The sequence below is a fragment of the Seriola lalandi genome, unplaced genomic scaffold (assembly GCF_002814215.2).
Source record: "Seriola lalandi dorsalis isolate HSWRI2012SDOR001 ecotype SW California unplaced genomic scaffold, Sedor1 jcf7180002054889, whole genome shotgun sequence".
NCBI classification, from domain to species: domain Eukaryota; kingdom Metazoa; phylum Chordata; class Actinopteri; order Carangiformes; family Carangidae; genus Seriola; species Seriola lalandi.
This window is the reverse complement of record NW_019525441.1, coordinates 637,186-655,424: the sequence shown is the minus strand read 5'-3', so window position 1 is coordinate 655,424 and position 18,239 is coordinate 637,186. Positions and strand designations below refer to the sequence as shown.

General features: G+C 39.0%; 2 protein-coding genes across 3 annotated transcripts in view; both read right to left on the bottom strand.

The window, feature by feature from the left end:
• Window positions 1-203: 203 nt before the first annotated feature.
• ucn3l (urocortin 3, like) lies at window positions 204-5,158 on the bottom strand. The gene is made up of 2 exons (XM_023429161.2): window positions 2,314-5,158; window positions 204-1,914 (listed from the first exon to the last, which is right to left on the bottom strand). Exon 2 carries the CDS (start codon window positions 1,902-1,904, stop codon window positions 1,422-1,424), a length of 483 nt encoding a protein of 160 aa, XP_023284929.1. The 5' UTR covers window positions 1,905-1,914; window positions 2,314-5,158; the 3' UTR covers window positions 204-1,421.
• A 102-nt stretch (window positions 5,159-5,260) lies between these two features.
• The window catches only part of col7a1l (collagen type VII alpha 1-like), a 61,398-nt gene continuing 48,419 nt past the window's right edge, over window positions 5,261-18,239 (bottom strand). For both annotated transcript variants that reach the window (XM_087180090.1, XM_087180091.1), the window contains 24 exons: window positions 18,036-18,161; window positions 17,870-17,941; window positions 17,501-17,536; window positions 17,244-17,303; window positions 16,857-16,901; window positions 16,704-16,739; window positions 15,537-15,572; window positions 15,218-15,274; window positions 14,802-14,873; window positions 14,479-14,550; window positions 14,346-14,381; window positions 14,181-14,261; window positions 14,030-14,083; window positions 13,865-13,918; window positions 13,666-13,728; window positions 13,506-13,568; window positions 13,195-13,311; window positions 12,030-12,107; window positions 11,604-11,657; window positions 11,410-11,458; window positions 9,663-9,887; window positions 7,358-7,429; window positions 6,659-6,844; window positions 5,261-6,520 (listed from right to left, as the gene is read on the bottom strand). In XM_087180090.1, the coding sequence (XP_087036216.1) occupies window positions 6,501-6,520; window positions 6,659-6,844; window positions 7,358-7,429; window positions 9,663-9,887; window positions 11,410-11,458; window positions 11,604-11,657; window positions 12,030-12,107; window positions 13,195-13,311; window positions 13,506-13,568; window positions 13,666-13,728; window positions 13,865-13,918; window positions 14,030-14,083; window positions 14,181-14,261; window positions 14,346-14,381; window positions 14,479-14,550; window positions 14,802-14,873; window positions 15,218-15,274; window positions 15,537-15,572; window positions 16,704-16,739; window positions 16,857-16,901; window positions 17,244-17,303; window positions 17,501-17,536; window positions 17,870-17,941; window positions 18,036-18,161 (1,764 nt within the window). In that variant the 3' untranslated portion in view covers window positions 5,261-6,500. The remainder of the gene's footprint in view (window positions 6,521-6,658; window positions 6,845-7,357; window positions 7,430-9,662; window positions 9,888-11,409; window positions 11,459-11,603; window positions 11,658-12,029; window positions 12,108-13,194; window positions 13,312-13,505; window positions 13,569-13,665; window positions 13,729-13,864; window positions 13,919-14,029; window positions 14,084-14,180; window positions 14,262-14,345; window positions 14,382-14,478; window positions 14,551-14,801; window positions 14,874-15,217; window positions 15,275-15,536; window positions 15,573-16,703; window positions 16,740-16,856; window positions 16,902-17,243; window positions 17,304-17,500; window positions 17,537-17,869; window positions 17,942-18,035; window positions 18,162-18,239) is intronic.

Here is an 18,239-nt window from a genome sequence, read left to right as displayed (position 1 = left end):
TGCATCTCATCTCTGTACTGCAATTTATGTTATTTACTGGCAGACACATACAATGATACAAATATATATCTATGCTAAGATAATTCCAGCCGGTTATGTGTATCAGTCAAGCTTTATGAATAATAAAGAAGTAAAGGAATAATAACTTATAGGAATATTTTATGAATCCCATTGGTCATAATGATGCATATAAAAGGCAAATGTAGTTAGTTACATCTGCTTTATTTGAGGAAAAATAATCCTTTATTTTGAATATAAAAATAACAGACATCTGATGAACACATACATTCCCATGCATTTGCATTTTACTGTATTTCATGATCATGTAGTTGGTTTGTACAATAGCTCAGTGTCAGTGCTCAATGTTGCGTTTTGCCACTCTGTGTTTTCACCTCAAACCTGGAATAGTTACAGGCTCCCATGTACAACAAAGTCATAAAGAGAAAAAAAACATAAAAATAAATGTAACGATTATGCAACAGAATAGCAAAGCATTTCATTGGTCTTTTGCTAAGGACGTAAGAATTGATCATCACAGCTGCTTCCTTGTTCTTCTTTAGTCTAAGATTTAAATTTTGATGACTCTGGGGTAAAGTAAAGGCATTAAGAATTCATTTTACTGGAAAAGAAAATCTGAGATCTGTGCCTGCTTAATTGCAACCAATGCCCATCTTCAGTCTTTAATAATAATAATAATAACAACAACAATAATATTATGAACAGGAATCTTAAAAGTTTCTTTTTAGACTTGAAAGGAATCTGCCACAGTGTGAGATCATTTCACTTGTTTCTAATGCAAAAAGTATATGTCTCATGTCCTATTGGCTGAAATTATCAATCATCTTGATACAAGTGAAATGACTTTGTCCTTATTGCTCTTGACCTTACTCTGTCTTGATTCAAGATAGTGACACTGTTGCTGGAAAATGTCCGATACTGCATAAGAAACAAGTGGACTATTCACACCGAAACTGCAACATAAATAAATTAAACGTTCAAAATTAATTTAAGAATAAATAACTTCGTAAATTTGACAGTTCTAGTTAACTAGATTTATCGATCAAATGTTGTACCTATTATTTACGAGTTTGAAGCTGAGCTGTCCTAAAACAAAAAAAAATCAAGAATCATCATCCAACTTTTAGTCCCTAATAGACGTTTCCTTAGTGTTTTTATTGGAGCAAAAAAAGATGAGAGACTTTGATCCCAAAGACCTTTCACATGAGAGCAACTAAGTTATCGCGATATGAGAAACGCTTCTTTACCTGTAATGTGTGGGTATTTAGAAGAAAATACCGTTACCCTGGAGGAACAAATCAACACAATAACTTTAAAAGTGAACAAGAAATAATTCAGTACAACTGAGTAGCGAGGCCAACACTGGTCATGGCTGTCTGTTAAATTAAAGTTGTCCAACATGTTCACTTTCTCCGTCCAATCTGCGCCAGGAGACGCGCGTTCTCCGCCGCCTTTGCTCGCAGGTTTTTGGCCTTGGCCACATCAAAGAGGACGTTCATGATGTTGGTGGGGACGTCCAGGGACAGGGTCAGTCTGCTCCTCCGGTCCCCTTTGCTGCTGTTCCGGAGCATCTGCCCTCTGAGCTTCGTCCTGCTCATGAAGCGATAGTTTGCGGGACTTGAGGTCCTTTTTTCTCGGCTGGACTCGGCAGAGGAGGAAGAGGAGGAGGAAGATGAGGAGGAGGAGAGATACTCCGCGGACTGCAGGAGCGACCCCCAGTCGTCCATGGGGGAGTAGCCCGGCTCGTCTTCGTCACTCCGGAGCCCGACTGACACCTGGTCATCGCACAGGAGGTCGGAGCGAGTCTGGTAGAGACGGAGGCACAAGCTGGAAGTCGGTGTGCACAGGACCGAGAGCAGCAGCAGGGTCTTCAGGGACGACAGCATGTTGTGTCCTCTGGGACCAGCACAGGCAAAGAGAGAGAAGCAAGAAAAATGTGTAATGTGTATGTTTAATTTTTCACTTAAATTTATTAATCTTAAAGCAAGTGACAAAACAGGGTGAGCATGAAGTGGCTCTTAAAATAAGATGCAGTGAGTCTTAACACTGCTCTGACAAGCACTATCTCTTCAATAAAGTCAGTTAAACATGTGTACTTACACTGAAGACAAGCATAACACTCTTCCATAGTGTTACATCTCTATTCTCTGGTTAAAAAAACATGATATCAGGACTCTTAAGATCTTGTTTAGGTTCGATGGTTCAGAAGCTAAAGCTTTTACGTATGAAAGTTAAGTGTATTTTGGGCCACAGGATAATGATTAAAGGAAATGCAATAATTTTCATTCAACTTACCACCCAGTATCTTATAATAAAGAATACAGTCAGAGAGGTCAACCAACACGTATCCCTGCAGAGAAAAAAACAAACAAGGCAGAAATCCTCACAAGTGAAACTCTGATAAGAAATCCTGATAAAGTAACAATGAGTTTGGAGGTCAGCAGCGCGCCCTGTCTGACCAGCAGTGTGTCTTGCTCGTCCATTCCCACTGCATTCATTTAGTAGGAGCCATCAAACTGCAGCCCTACGCCAGCAACAACGTCATCCCGTTGACATGTTGCTTTGCTCTGGACTGTACCCATTGGTTGTGATGCAGTGATGTAGTGGTAAATTAAAAAAAAAAAAAAAGTTGGTAAATGTGACCTCCTGTCGGTGAACATGAGGCATCACGACTACAGACATTTAGGAAAAACTTATGTTTCATGCAACCAGAGACGTTGTAGTTTTACATGCAGTTTCATATGATGGTTTTCACAGTAGTGACATACGCCTGATGTTAACATTTACTCACCCTAAAAGATTATTTTAGTAATAAAAACATGCTACATGGCAGGATTGTAGGATTGTAAAGTTCAGACCGCAGACAGCTCACATTCAGGACCAGGGACAGCTCATCATTCAGGACCAGGGACAGCTCATCATTCAGGACCAGGGACAGTTCATCATTCAGGACCACGGACAGTTCGTCATTCAGCCAACACTTTCTTAAATTTAAAGCAAATAAAGTATGAAACAGAAAATGCAAATCTTTATCTCTGCAGTGTCGTACTGAGGTCACATGGAAGACTTAATGAATTTTATTTCTCTATGAAAGATACCTTGTTTAATGCCTTATTGTGACATATTTGTGTACAGTGGTTAGAAGGTCTCCTCTTGTACATTTCTACAATTATGTGCAAACTTAAAATTAGCAGTACTACTTAATGAGTCGAGTCATTGGCAACTATATTGATTATTAATAAATAGCTTGTAGTCATTTTTACAGTAAAAATATCAAACATTTTCTCAAATGTGAGGATTAGGGTGGGGGTGGGGGCAAGAGGAAAAAGAGAAAAGCTTAATCCAGCTTCCACATAGAGATTTATAATAGTGATCATAATAGGATAATATTAATAATATGGCTAATAATTATATTGATAAAGAGGCTAATAATGACACTCATGATAATAATTGTAGCAGTGGGTGTTAAGCAGGATCATGGAGGCAGTAGGTGGCTTGCAATCACAGATCCAGACTCTGCAGCTCCAGAGGCAGCAACACCTGCAGAAAGCAAGAGGACTTTAAAGGAGTTTTATGTTTTAAGGTTACTCTTAAATATAAAGAGGCCGTCTGCCTCCTGGACCCAAAGATGATTCCACAGGAGAGGGCAGCCTGACAGCTGAAGGCTCTGCCTCCCATTCTACTTTTTGAGAACCAAGTAAACCTGCATTCTGTGAGAACAGTGTTCTAGTGGGGTAATATGGTACTATGAGTTCTTTAAGATATGATGGTGCCTAACCATTTAGTGCTTTGTATGTGAGATGGATTTTTAAATTCTATTCTGGATTTTATCATATTTTTGAAATGTTATCTCCTTTCGTAGTTCATGTCAGCCTTGCACTGCAGCATTTTGTATCAACTGGATAGTCTTTACAGACTTGTTGGAGCAGCTTGATAATAAGTTACTGCAAAAATCCAGCCTGTAAGTAACAAATGCATGGGCTAGTTTTTCTGCATCTTTTTGAGATGGGATGTACCTGATTTTTGCAATTTTATCTAGAGAAAAAATTACAGTTCTTGATATTTGTTTTATGTGGGAGTAAATGAACATATCTTGATCCAAGATAACTCTGAGATTCCTTACAGTGGTGCCTGAAGTCAGGGCAATGCCATCTACAGTAACTATAGCATTAGATAATATGTTTCTGAGTCTGTGTTTGGGGCCAAGTACAACTTAATGGTTTGCAGTGATGAAGTCTGCAGTTGTAACCGTTGGATTTTGGTCCAGATGCTCTGTAACCCTTTGTTAGAAGGAAAGTGGTCATATTCATGTAGGAGTCTTGATGAAGTGAAGTGCTGGACAAAAGGACAAAGGAAGAGACTGGAGGACAATAAACTACAGCGAAAGGGATTTTTTCACAACCTGGCAACTGGTGATAACTGATCTACTAGCATTAGCAAACACCTTAATAACCATAATAAAGTAATTGGTTACAATTTATTAACCCTTATAATCCCTTGAATAGATATATGATACATTGTCACCCCTATCAGTATCAGTTTGCAACATACACAAAGTTTTTCCCATCAGATTTCTTCACTGATATCACTTTCAAATATACTGATGCAGACTTTGTTTATGTGGTTTCTTTGAAGCTCAGGGAAAAGGCTCAAATGAGTAAGCATGCATAACAACTGTGTTTGATAACATTACCCAGTATATATGATTTTCATGCTGGATATATGGTTACTTGTTTTCAAAAGAGGAAAGACATCTGACATGTCTTGAGAAGATTGTGTTTTAATTAAAACTTTGAGTGCGCATGCGACACACACCATGGAAACCACCCGCAGTGATCTACATTACCACATCAAGATGAAGGAAGAGCAAGGAAGGACTGAGAGGATCAAAGGGTGTTGGGTCAAGCTCTAATGAGCAACTTCATTGTAGGATTAATATGACTGCAAGTCTTCACAGCTGGAGTAATCACAGTCTGTGACACACAGTGCAACGAGATGTCCTCCCACTCTTGCCTCCGCTCTGCAATTGATCTCTGAAATGGAATGACTTGCTCCGCCTCAACTTCAATGGAAAATCACACTTTCATTACTTTGCTAGATTATGTTGTTGTCAGACACTTGAACTAGGAAGTCATCTGTGTCCTTGTATCAAGGCATTTTACTCATTGTAGGTGTGAAGGTGTAGTGTTATTTTAGTCTGGTATTGAGTCTTATTATTAATAACTGGTAGAAGATCTACAAATAGGCTGAGGTACTTTCACTTTTATTTGATACAAAGTTGTTTCACTGTCACTAGTGAAAACTTTCTAGAGGAAAAGTCCCCAAAATCATTAGGATATCTGTGCCAAATTCCATGCCAACCCATCTCATAGTTGTTGAGTTTCTACAAATGGTTTGTGTTGTTGTTTTTGCAGTGTGGGACCTGTCTAAGGACTTGGTTTGGTTGTGGTTGGTGGGGGGTGTGGTTTCATTGAGAACAGCCTGTCACTGGAGACTGTGTAACCATATCTTGCAGATCTATGAAGCATGTCAGCATGTGGGAGTATATTATGGTGCAGAATCGTGACTAATATGAAGGAGTCTTTGGAGGCTCGTATGTGAAAGACTCTCGTGTCACTTGGAGGTGAATATAATTTCTGCTTTAAACACTGATTTTTTTCAGTGAGCAACCTTTTGATGAATTTACTTCAATTTAAGAAACCTGATAGTGGAGCTGTTGCAGCACATTGCACCAAAGATGTTAAATTAAAACACTGAATATTGGCATGAAAATTTAGCCAGAAGTAACAAGCGAATACTTGAGTATCCTGCTCAAAACATCAACCAATGAAAAGCTGGTGATCTCAGTTATGTCGTGTATTTTCATGTGTCACACTGCCAGAAAAAAAACCCTTCAATGCGTGCTGCCCCCACATCAACACCCACGCAGGAATCCCCTGCCACTGCTGCGTTGGTCTGATGGAGAGTCCTGAAAATCAGTCCCTGCGTGATCTCCCTCACTGGGCCCCTGTTGGCCCCTCATCTGGCTCCCAGCCTGACCCATAACACCCCCTGCCAAAGCAACATATGTAGTGATGGAGTTGGCAGCAGGCAATCAGCCATCAGCTTCTTATTTTTCACCCCACACAGGATGCAGGGCAATTGACAAAACATAAGAAAGGTTGACTGAGTGCTCTGTAAAGAGATAAAGAGAGATACTGTTGAAAGATGTGGGCAAGAGAGAGACGAGCACGACAACAACAAATCACAACAGTAAAGACAGATTTAATCAATGTTGACACTCTAATGTCAGTCTTTTTAAGAAACATATATATAAAAATTACAAAATGAATATTCACATTTTGATTTTTAACACTTACAACCATACAACAGATCAAGAAACCGCTTTTAAAATACATAAATAAAAGCAACATAAAACACAAAATAATAACATTTTACACAATTATGTACAAAAAGGAGCATCTTATCTTGGGTTGCTGGCTTCATCTCCGGGGTTCAGTGCCTGAGTGTGAACAATATATTATCTTTTAGTGACCAATTGTGCATCTACAGTATCCTCACATCCACAGATCACAACCAAAACCTCTCTTAAGAAAAAAATCTTATTAATCAGCTGTTACATAAGATATAATTCATGTACCTCTCCTCTCCATCCCGCACCAACTCTGGCACTCTTGTCTTGAGGAGAATCGGTTTCTGTTCCCACCACAGCCCCCATACACAAACGGTCTGCATTCCCCTGAGCGAGGGTGGAAGTACCAGAGCAGAATGTACTCTGAGCAGGCCCCCTCTGCCATGGGCTCCAGGCAGCGGTCTGTTGCTGAAACTGCGGGTGAGATGAAAAAAAAAAGAGGTGAGAGGCGAGGTGAAAAAGGTTAAAAAAAAAAAACCTTGAACCTGTCCAACAAATTAAGATGCTACAGATTCATCCCATTTTCCAAAATTTCAGGTGTTGGATGTGTAATACAAATGAGTAACCATCAGCTGAGTTGCTGAATTTTATTGATTCATTGTCATCAATTCTGATGTAAAGTAAAAGTTTAACCGCATGCTTTACCACATTCTCTGTTACACTTCATATCTCCTCTCTCATTTCATATTTTTATCTATAAGCTGCCTCATGAAATCTAACACAGGCAGTCAAACATTCAAGAATTACTTATCATTCTCTCCCACCTTGTGCTCTTAATAATTTCAACGCATTACTCATAGATGAAACATGAAATATCAAGAAAAAACAGACAAAAAATAGGAGTTTTGATATACAGAGCAAGTAAACAAGAGGAAGAAGAGAGGAGGAAGAAAGATAAAAAGAAAATTAGTTGTCTTGGCTACTCACCAGCAGTGTTTGTTCCAAATACCCTTCTTCTCTTTCTCTGTCCCCACTCCACAGTCCCTCCCTCAAGAGAATCTGAAGCCAGAAACAAAACCAATGAGAAATTTTATAGGTTGGTAGATTCAACCATCAAGAACCTAGAACGACCGACACTTAAAAGGTATAACGTGTAACTTTTCCACATTAAAATCTCTAATTAAAAATTAAAATGACCAGACCTATGTTATATATTTTTGTTGAGTTGTGTGCTTACATTAACCCAAATTTTTCCAGCAATTCTCAAACCTAGAGAAATCTGTGATTTTGATCATGTTAACGGTCCGTTTCATTTAGTCGCCTGTCAATGGCGTCATATCCCATTTGTGCATGTGTCGGCGTTGTGGTTGCCCACCAGAAGTGGTCAAAATTGACATTTCAACGGTCATTTTCAACTATATATTTTAACCAGATGAAGGATTTTAGTCATCAGATGTCTGGATCTTAAGTTATGGAGAGGAGAAAACCTCTGTGGATAATTCGACACTCGGTAAAAAGCAAAAGACAAAGACACTTGCATCAAGGAACTGATCATTTATAGCAAAAGGTTATACAGATAGATTTTATGGAAAATTCTCTGCTCTTCAACGCCCTTAAAACTTTGTACATAGAGACTGGGATGGTGGAATGAGCGTCAGATTCAGGTTCACCACTACCAGTGACACCTTCCACATTGTTTTCACATTGTTATCTGATACAATGTTATTGTAAAAATATTAGTTACAGCTGCTTTAATCAAACTAACACAGCGTAGCAGCCTAGTTAAGGCAGAGCACTGAAGTCGTGGTTGCATTAGCTGATTAGCATTAACAGCTTCATTCATGCTTCACAGTCACTGGCTCGTTGACCAGTTGTGTGGCTATCAGCTGACAGGTAACATCCAATCGTATTGTAAGTATACATCATGAACATGATACATTCTTGTCACAGCTGTTTTGCTGCAGCTCTTTCCAACATCCCAGTTTCCTCTTTATGTGCTACGTTAGAGACACAGTTAGAGACTAGCTGGTCAACATATTGGAGCATTTAGCAGCTAGAGAGCCAGATATTTCCCTCAGAAGCTAAAAGAGTGTAAATATAACATTTGCCAGGTGGCAAAGCCTCAACTCAAAAAGGAATGATAATGCTGTTCCTTAACTACTGGATGTGTAAATAAGCGATAGGTTTGACATATCAAGTTAAAAGGTGATGATATGTCAATGTCTCCACTGCCCCAAAGTGGCCAAAAATATCGGTTATTGCAGGTTTAAACTCAAGTATATATGAAATATGAAACTCATGAAATGGAGCATTTTGAGCCCTTGACCCTTCTGCTAGGGTATAGGAACTGTTTCTGAAGAAGAAAGATTAGTGGTATAAAGTATGTGCTAAAGGAACACTGGTCATCGATACGACATATTCCCTTCTCAACATGGAGCCAGAGAAGATTAGATGCAGCGCAGAGGCTGCTACAAGTTTAAGTCTCCAAATTAAAGTGTAAATATTGAAATGTGCTTCTGCACATTCATTATTTAGTACACAGAATGATGATTTCTAATGATTGTAATTTATGAATAAACATGCTGACATTGACAATGGGCAATGACAGGCTCACTCTTTGATTCGTTTTCTGGTTGTATTGACCTGAAGCAAAAATTTCAATCATTTGAAATGCAGAAAGATGTTCTTGCCTGGAGGCTGTAGCTCACTAATAAGCTTCGTGGAATATTTTGTGATTTCTTGGCACATGATGACCTTTTGTTTAACTTTCTGGTTGCTTTTGCTTTTGTCTTGATGCCGCTGGCTTCAAAAACAGCAGCACTTCAGGAGATGATAGCCACGGAGCCTCTTGAAAAACACATAATTTGTTGTTTTTACGATTCATGTTTCTTAAAAGTGAAAGCCGCAGTGCATCATGGCATTTAATGGTAAACCCAATGCAAAATAACTTACCGCACAGTGTTAATCTATCTCCACAGCATAATTGAAAATTTCATAGTATCAGACTGTGACACTGATCAGTCAGCCCTAAACTACCCTCAAGTACTCACTAGCACTGTGCTCACCAGCACCACCCTTCACTTAGCTTTAAAACAACGCTTTTTACTTTTACATTTTCAAACCACGGCAGGAAAACATGATAGAAGAATGATACTACACTCTGAGGTGTCCCAATGTAAGAAAATAATGGATGAGATGGAGGTGATGGTAGCTGTGACACACATTCTGTCACACACTTGGACCCTGCTAACACTAACGTGTGGTCACATATTAGCATGATTATTAACTTTACCAGTGTGGTTTGGTAGCATCCCTTTTTCTCCGAGGATCACAGGAGCGGGACTGGTCATTTCTTCCACCCTGTCGCCATATTCTTCTTCTTCCTCTTGTTCACCTGCTTCTTCTGCCCCTTCACGAGAGAGCGATATCACTTCATCTTCTCGCTCATTTTTAGAGTCAGTCACCATGGTTGTTCCATCTGGATCCACAGACTTTACCATGAACTTATACTCCAACCCTGTAATGATAAAAACGTTATACACACACATTGACTGACGTGCACGAACATAATTGATGCCATGTCATGTTTTCAAGTTTGAAAAAAAGCAGCCATTTATGTTTGAGATCATAAAATGTTCATTTCACGTGTTTCCAATTGGGCTTTACAGAATTTTATTAATATATTTCACATCGACCGCCGTATTGAAAATGGTATACCTTACTTAATTGTAGAGCTTTTACCTTTTACCACCACTTTCTTAGCACTCAGTTCAAGTGATCAAAACATGATTTTACCACAATGACATTCACACACAATGCAACAAACAAATATAGTTCCCATATATTGTGGAACTAGACAGGTGGTTTTAACAAGCAAATACTATTTGTCATGCCCTGAAATCACAGCAGGGAATCAAGGTAAAATACAGTCTGCTGGTGGTTAACTAGAGATGATCTAAAACTGTTCAATGAATCATAATACAAACCATTTTTGATACTAGGACAGCTAAAGAAAACTCTACACGGGCACAGTGGCAATGATACAAAAAGTTATACAAAAGTAGGTAATACAAAAACTAAGTAAAACTATGTTTCTATACATAGCAACAAACCAGGCTTACAGAGAGCTTCACATTAAAAAAAGACAATGAAAAATATTGACTAAATATTTAAATCAAAGACAAGCAAAATGGCAACAAATCAACAAAAGAAAGCATCAATAGTTTGCTTTTCACTAAGAATACGTTTTGAGATGAGATTTATATAATCTAGGAGCCAGGACAGCAAAAGATAGATTACCACAAATCTTGAACTTTGAGCAAGGCACAACCAAGAGCCGTTATTGTGATAACTTGAGAGGCCAAGTGGACCCGTGGGGGTTCTGCAACTCACTCATATAATGAGCCTTTTGCACAGTTGACATTTTGTCAAAGTAGCAAAAGCACAGGTGTAACTATTAACATTAACATTGGCTCTGTTCTATTCAAGTGTCCCATTAAACAAACGGTAACGGTTTGACAGAGGACCACGAGCCTGAAGCAGCTAAATGGATCATTAACTTTATTACTTATACCTGAGATTTTCCTACTGTGACCTGTCAAAATGTATTCTGATGAAAAAAAAAAAAAAAAAAAACGCAGAAAGGTTGGATTATCCTTTAACTGTATTGAGTGTGGATTCTTGGTGAGGCATCCCACTTAATGGCAGTCTCGTGTTTGTGAATGGCTCTACTGTTGCTGGCACCATGGTGCGTGTTCCTCTGAGAGAACATAACAGATGGCACAACACACACGGGTGCCATGCTGCTGCCACAGGAGCTCCACAACAAACAACCACACAAGCACCCGCGCACACACACACACACACACACACACACACACACACACAATATGTAGGCCCACCTAGAGGCACATTTATGCATTCTTGGATAAATGCACAGAAAAGTACAATCACACATACTGTAGGGGGTTTCAAAATGCACAAGTGCATAACATAACACCCCCAAACCCACACACTAAAACACACTCACACACACTTACCACATTTTTCTGCCACTTCTTGAGTGACTAGCTCCTTCACTTCTTCAGCCTTGACACAGAGAAACACAAGGCTCAATGACATCTCATTCACTTTGACACATTCATTTTGACAACTCTATATGTTTTTTTTCACTATGTTTTAAATATGTGTGTGTGTGCGTTATTGTGTTTGTTTGTGTGTGATAAACACTTACTGAGAGTCCAGGATCTCCTTTCTCCCCCTTTGCTCCTCCAGCCCCCACTATACCCTATATAAAAGAACACATTTACACATTCACATTTAAATGTCTTGTACACGTGTGGTACATCCACACATGAGGAGAATTTACTTATTTTGGCTAATTAGACATCTTCTTGGGACTGTGTGGATATGTACAGACTGTGTTTTTAGTCACCCTTTTTACCCCTTGTTTTTACCCCTTGGTGGATTTAATGTTAGTGTGTAAATAGCCGTTAGTATCAGCAACAACATATCCCTCAAGTCCTAGCCAGGAGTACTTACATACTAACAGAATAATTGTTTTATGTTCTTTTTCTAGTGGGAATGAAGCTCGCTTTTTGTACTGTAAATGTGCATGCGGATGTGTGTTTAGAGAGCTGAATGGTGATATGACTCTCACACTGTCTCCTCTTTGTCCTGGTGTCCCGGGTGCTCCCCTCTGACACCGCTTCGATCTGCCTCTTCTTCCCTTCTCCCCCTGTTTGTCCAAAATCGAAGTGCACACAGAGTAAACACATTCTGAGTTTTGAAACTCTTTCGACAAGAAGAAAATCCATAGCAGTACATCTCATCGCTCACTTAAACAGTATGAAAGACAGACCAATTAGGTACATCCTTCTATTAGAGGTTTCCATGCTCCCTGTCAACACTGAGAGTCTGGTAATTGTGGCTGAAAGGAGCTAATTGAGTAAGATATTACTTGAAAGCTGCAGACGAAAATAAACCTCTTTGTATGTGTGCGTGTGTGTGTTTTAATTAAGGACATGTCTCGGCTGTATCCATTGCTGCAGTATACAGAGCACATGCTGCCACTCAGACACAGACGTGGTGATGACTGTAATCAAGCTCAGCTCATCCTTTTGTTCTCTGTGTTCTGTCACATTTTCACTCTTCTTTTCCTGTAAGCTGGATTTTTTTAAACACAAAAATGGATTTGTGAGAAAGAGAGTGAGTGACAGATATACTTAATTAGTTTGAACAGCTACATATGTACAGGTGTGTGTTCTACCCCATCAAAGGTCTGTCAATTTAATGGACTGAGTGTGTTGTGATTTCTTATTAAAGACTAATGATGAATCCTAAAAGCAGATTGATTTCAAGACCCTAATACCACAAGTAATTTGTAGGTATGACCCACAGGAGAAATACTTTACCTTATATAGTAGCTTCTGATTTTAGTGTTGCCATACCTTAGTGTTAGTTAAACAAGTATCTATATTGTGACTTCACCATTCAGTTAAAGACAGTGGTAATTAGGCTTGTTCTTGAATGGGTATACTTAACTAAAGTGCTGAGTCATACCTTGACTGTGCACCAGCCAGTGACAAAGTTTGTGGTTGCTAGTAACACATTATTGTGTGGTAACAACTAACTGTATCACAAGAAAACAAAATATGACTTAATAATGACAGTATTATTTTCAACCACCCCCTCCAATGTAAAATACTGTTTACATGAATTAAATCATGAATGAAGTGTAGTCACAATAATGTTTTGTCACTGCAGCAGAAACATGAGTCAGTATATTATATCTTCAATACACTGAGGGAGCAGGCATACTGAACCTTAGGCCCAGTGTTCCCACGGGGACCTGGTAGTCCTGGTGGTCCCTCATCTCCGTCCCTTCCTAGACTCCCTGCTGACCCCTTAAAGCCTGGGAATCCTGGGAAACCTGCTGCACCCTGAATGAAACAAGAATATTAACACACCGTGGTTCATTTGTGTGCAGGAGAAGATATAAACACATTGTAAAGAATACACGCAAAAGTACTTTTTCATGGGAATGAAAAATATAACAAAATATGACTGTGACAAGCACATAATCAGTGGTTATTAGTTGGATAATGAATAGTGAAATAGGTGTTAATTTACTCACCTTTTCCCCTTTCACTCCTGGATCACCATCAACACCATTCATCCCTCCAACCCCCTTGTCACCCTAAAATTTCACATCATGAAAAATACAAATAAAAAGAAAATACCAACTTTGTATGTATTTGGGAGAAAGAACAATACGAGCACATCTGAATGTTTACCTTGCGCCCTGTGAGTCCATTCAGTCCAGGTATACCAGGGGTGCCAGGGAACCCCATATCTCCCTGTTTTGTAAAGACCCCATGTTAACCATGTGACACACACAGAGTTATATAGATTACTGGGATTTCTTCAGGTGACATTGTTAGATAACACTCTTTCACTCTTTTTTCTCTAATCAGAATCTAATTAAGGCCTAACCTTTTCTCCATCCAGGCCTGGACTCCCTATGCGTCCAGGTAAACCTCTGAAACCCTAGAAAAGCAGGTAACAATGTTGAACGTGTTTAAACAAGGAAAGAACCGAAACTCAAGTGGGGTGAAAAAACAATCAGTGGGACAACTGTGACTAATAATAAGTTTACACCTTCTCTCCTTTCTCCCCTTCGTCTCCTGGTAAGCCTGGTTCCCCTGCATCACCCTGTGAAAAAATATAACAAACAACAATGAATGAAATGATGTTGAATCTTTAAAAAGTATAAAGTTCACGGTTGGTTATATAATGTTTTTCAGTGTACCTGATCACCCTTTTGGCCTTGCAGTCCTATATCTCCTTTATCTCCTTTAGTCCCATCCACTCCATGATCCCCGTTGCGACCCTTAAATCACACCACATGCTTATTATGAAGTTAATACTGAACTTTGTTGTATTTCAAAGATAAGTGAATGTTTGTCTGTTCTACCATCACTCCGTTGAGTCCTGACTCCCCTGGATCTCCCTGTAGTAGAGAGGGCATTTTCACACACAGTACCATAATAATAAAACATTGGACGGTTAAACTAATGTTGCTGATATTCAAATGACACCTTACTTACCTTCTGGCCTACAGGTCCTCGTGCTCCAAACCGTCCCAATGCACCCTTGGTACCTGCATCACCCTTTAAGCCCTTAAAAAACAGTTTAAAACACTCTCCATATTAATGATTTATTGTGGTTTAGGTGACAAATTCAGACTCCTTTATTATAGATTTAATTATCAGGCAAGCTGATAATTGTCTACAAGACTTAACCATGTCTGGCATTACATAGCAGTGGAGGTGCCCTCAAGCCTCCTACTGAATCATTATCATCATATCAGGCTCTAATTATCTTGTCGGAAACATTCTTCTTTTCAAATGCTTACATTAGGTTTTATTACCTTGACTCCAGGAGGACCATCCTCGCCCTTTTCTCCTTTGTCGCCATCAAAACCTGGTGGGCCGCGCTCACCCTGAAACAAAACATCTTATTAATTCTTCACAGGTCTTATTTATGTGTTTACTTTGTGTGTTTTAGATGTATTTGAATATTTGTAGTTTATTAAGTATTTATCCCTAATTCCACATGTAGCCTCTGATTGTTTTAGCTTCGTCATTAAGAGTGTTTTTCTTCCTTCTCTTATTTATTGTGTGTGTATTTGTTGACTTGAGTGCTATTGTCCTTGTAGGGACAGATAAAGTTGGATTGAACTGTACTGAATTGACACCAGATGGCAAAGACTGTCATGTCACTTTGACTTGAATGTAAATTTATTACACAATAGGATACATGACTATAACCTCAGGAGGATCTCACCGCCTCTCCTTTGGAGCCCTTGAATCCACGGGGTCCTTGGATTTGAAGTACACTCCCCTGCAGGAAGGAATTTAATGGTGAATTCATGGTGCAACAGAACGTAATCTGCAACAAATAATACAGTAATCAATGTGGTGTCACATAAATATACTTATAGAGCTGTGAATAGTGTACTTCTTGTATTATGCACAATATGTCTTGTCAGCAAACACACCCCATGTGAAGCCCTGGTGTAATTTGCTCAGTCAGCTGTAATGAATCAGTGCAAAGGCTAAATACTTTCTGATTTTCCTATAGAGCGACATAAGAAGCATCATACCCTTTCTCCCCTGACTCCAGGTAGCCCACGGTCTCCCTGAAAAGAAACATGATTCTTCAAAGGACTTTCCCAACAGGATTATTTCAATTGTTTCAACACAAACACAGATTACTTCCACCTTTGATAACATGTCACGAAAAGTTGTTGTAGACAACGTGGCCAGAGTTTAGTGGCATTGGATGGGAATGAGTGTGATGAATAAATCACATAGCGTCACCTCAGTTGTGCCACTTCTATAGAGAGGAAACAAACAAACATGAGGGCAGACTGACTGACAACTGACATCACTCCTATCAACGCAACCTGAACTCGCTGGCACTTCAAAATGAATGAGAAATTGCTATCTTATAAATGAAAGGAGCATCTAGTCATTCAAATGTCAATGCTGACCTCACTGTTGACACAAACAGCCATGACAGTGAGTCATGTTTACATAAATATTATGAATATATAGGCAGATAAGGTCAAGAAGTTCATTGATGTTCCGGCATCTCAGAAATCACAGTGTTTTCATGCTTTTTGTGAACCGTGGTGAAGAGATTTTACAGGAATCTGCAGCGTAAATAGAAAAACATGAAGTTTCAGTGCTTTGGGTGAACACACTTTGGAGATGAAAGAGGTCAGAAAACAGCTAGAATGGTTAAAAGTACATGTGTTGTCTGGTTCATCAGATAGGTTCAATTTCAACACGGTGACATTCGGGTCTGATATATATATATATATCTGATGATATGAGTCCAAATATCTATCTTCTCTCCTCCCTGCAGTGCTTGGCGGTTGTTAGATGGTGTAATATTCTGGAAACATTTTGTTGACACAACATTATTTTCCAGAGGATCAAGATATTCCTTGCGATATGGCAGCAATTTCAATTTATTCCACTTCCCACAGAGGTGCTCACATCTCAGTTTATCAGAGCGCCTGTGGGATGAGGTCTGAACAGGGTGTTTGCATCAAGTACTATACTGGGTACAACATTCCTCTGGACATCAAATTCAGTCATTTTAATAACTAACAAAGTCGTATTTGCTCAAATTTAGAGACTCAAATTTGCAAATATTGTTGAAAGAAAGGACATAACAACAAAAAATAAACATAACTGAATTTCAGTATTAATGTTTTCACCGGTTCAACATAACTATGACAAATTGTGAAATTACAGCTCACCTTTTCACCTTTGCTGCCATGCAAACCTTTTGGACCCTAGTAAAAAAAAGTAAAAGAAAAAGATTTTGTCTCCTAGCGTACATGAGCAAGAATCTAATGATCTTAAAATACATTTTATATTGAGTTGCATGGTTTTGAAAAAAAGTTGTTTACTATATGCCCAGGAACTCCTTTAACACCTGGAGTGCCTTTGTCACCCTAAAGGAAAAGAAATATTTTCAGTTTTGTACACAATCCACCAACATCAGTAAACGACAGTAAATATATTTAAAGTTTTAAAAGGTAGACCAGTGAGATTAGACTTGATTGCATTAGGTTAGCACAGGGGAAAAAACAAATATAATCAGTGACACACTTCAAATTAGGAGACATTGTAATTGTCCGAGCAGATATTTCATAATCCTAAACTGTCAGGGAGTGTGTGCTGATTTCCATTGAAAAAGCTGAAATGAAGAATTTCCTGCTTAATCTAAACATAGACTAAACCTGGTCAAAATGTTGTTCACCATCACTGGTGAAGTATTGGAGTAATGAGCTCACCCTTCTGCCTGAGAAGCCAGCCAAACCCCTGGCACCAGGCTCTCCCGGAATACTGTCACCCTGTTGAAAACGAGAGAGACAAAATAAAGAGTTCATACAGTAATGATGAACTTTTTTTCTCTTAACAGATCAAAGTGAAAATAACAGTGTGCTGCTGTTACAAACCTAAAACTAAGTTCTCATGACATTATGTTGAATTCACAAATCAAACTTTAAAAGTAAGTGCTATTCAAATATAATATATGCAGTATTTGTACCTTTTCTCCTTTTACTCCAGGTACACCCGGAGGACCCTGAATTAGAGAAATGAAGTGGTAACAAAAGAAAATATCATTAACCATCATTTCCAGCTCGTAAACAATCAGATATGATTGTTAAATGATAACTTAAAACCAACTACAACAAACTCCACACATGATACTGTGTGTATTAGATTAAAAGAGCTATTTGTAAGTTTTTCTATTGCTACATAGCCACAGTTAGCATTAAGAGCTGTTTTCCTACCAGTCTAGAACAAACATTGTGAGTTCAGCATCAAACTTTATTCTTTTATATATCATGGCCTCTTGTCTTGTAAACGCAAACAGTGGCAAACAAGATCATGCAGATCGTTTATATTTTCTTACATGAGATCCTGGTGCTCCTCGAGGTCCAGGAGCTCCAGGTGATCCATTCTTCCCCCTTTTACCCCGGTCACCCTGCATCAACACACAAAATATCTTATGTCTCTTTTAAATGCAGTGGCACAACCTCCTCTGTTTCACTTGTTTTTACTCGAGCTAAATGATGTACCTCTCTGCCTGGTTCCCCTGTGTCTCCTGCGGGACCCCTAAGGCCTGCGGAACCTTGGATGCCTGAATTACCACGGATACCCTGGATGCCCTGAGCACCTGGAGGCCCTGGCTCACCTGGTTCACCCTGAGGTAAAACAGAGAGAGAGAGAGAGAAAGATAGGGCAAATGAAATGTAATGTAAATTAAATCTAATTAAAGGTCA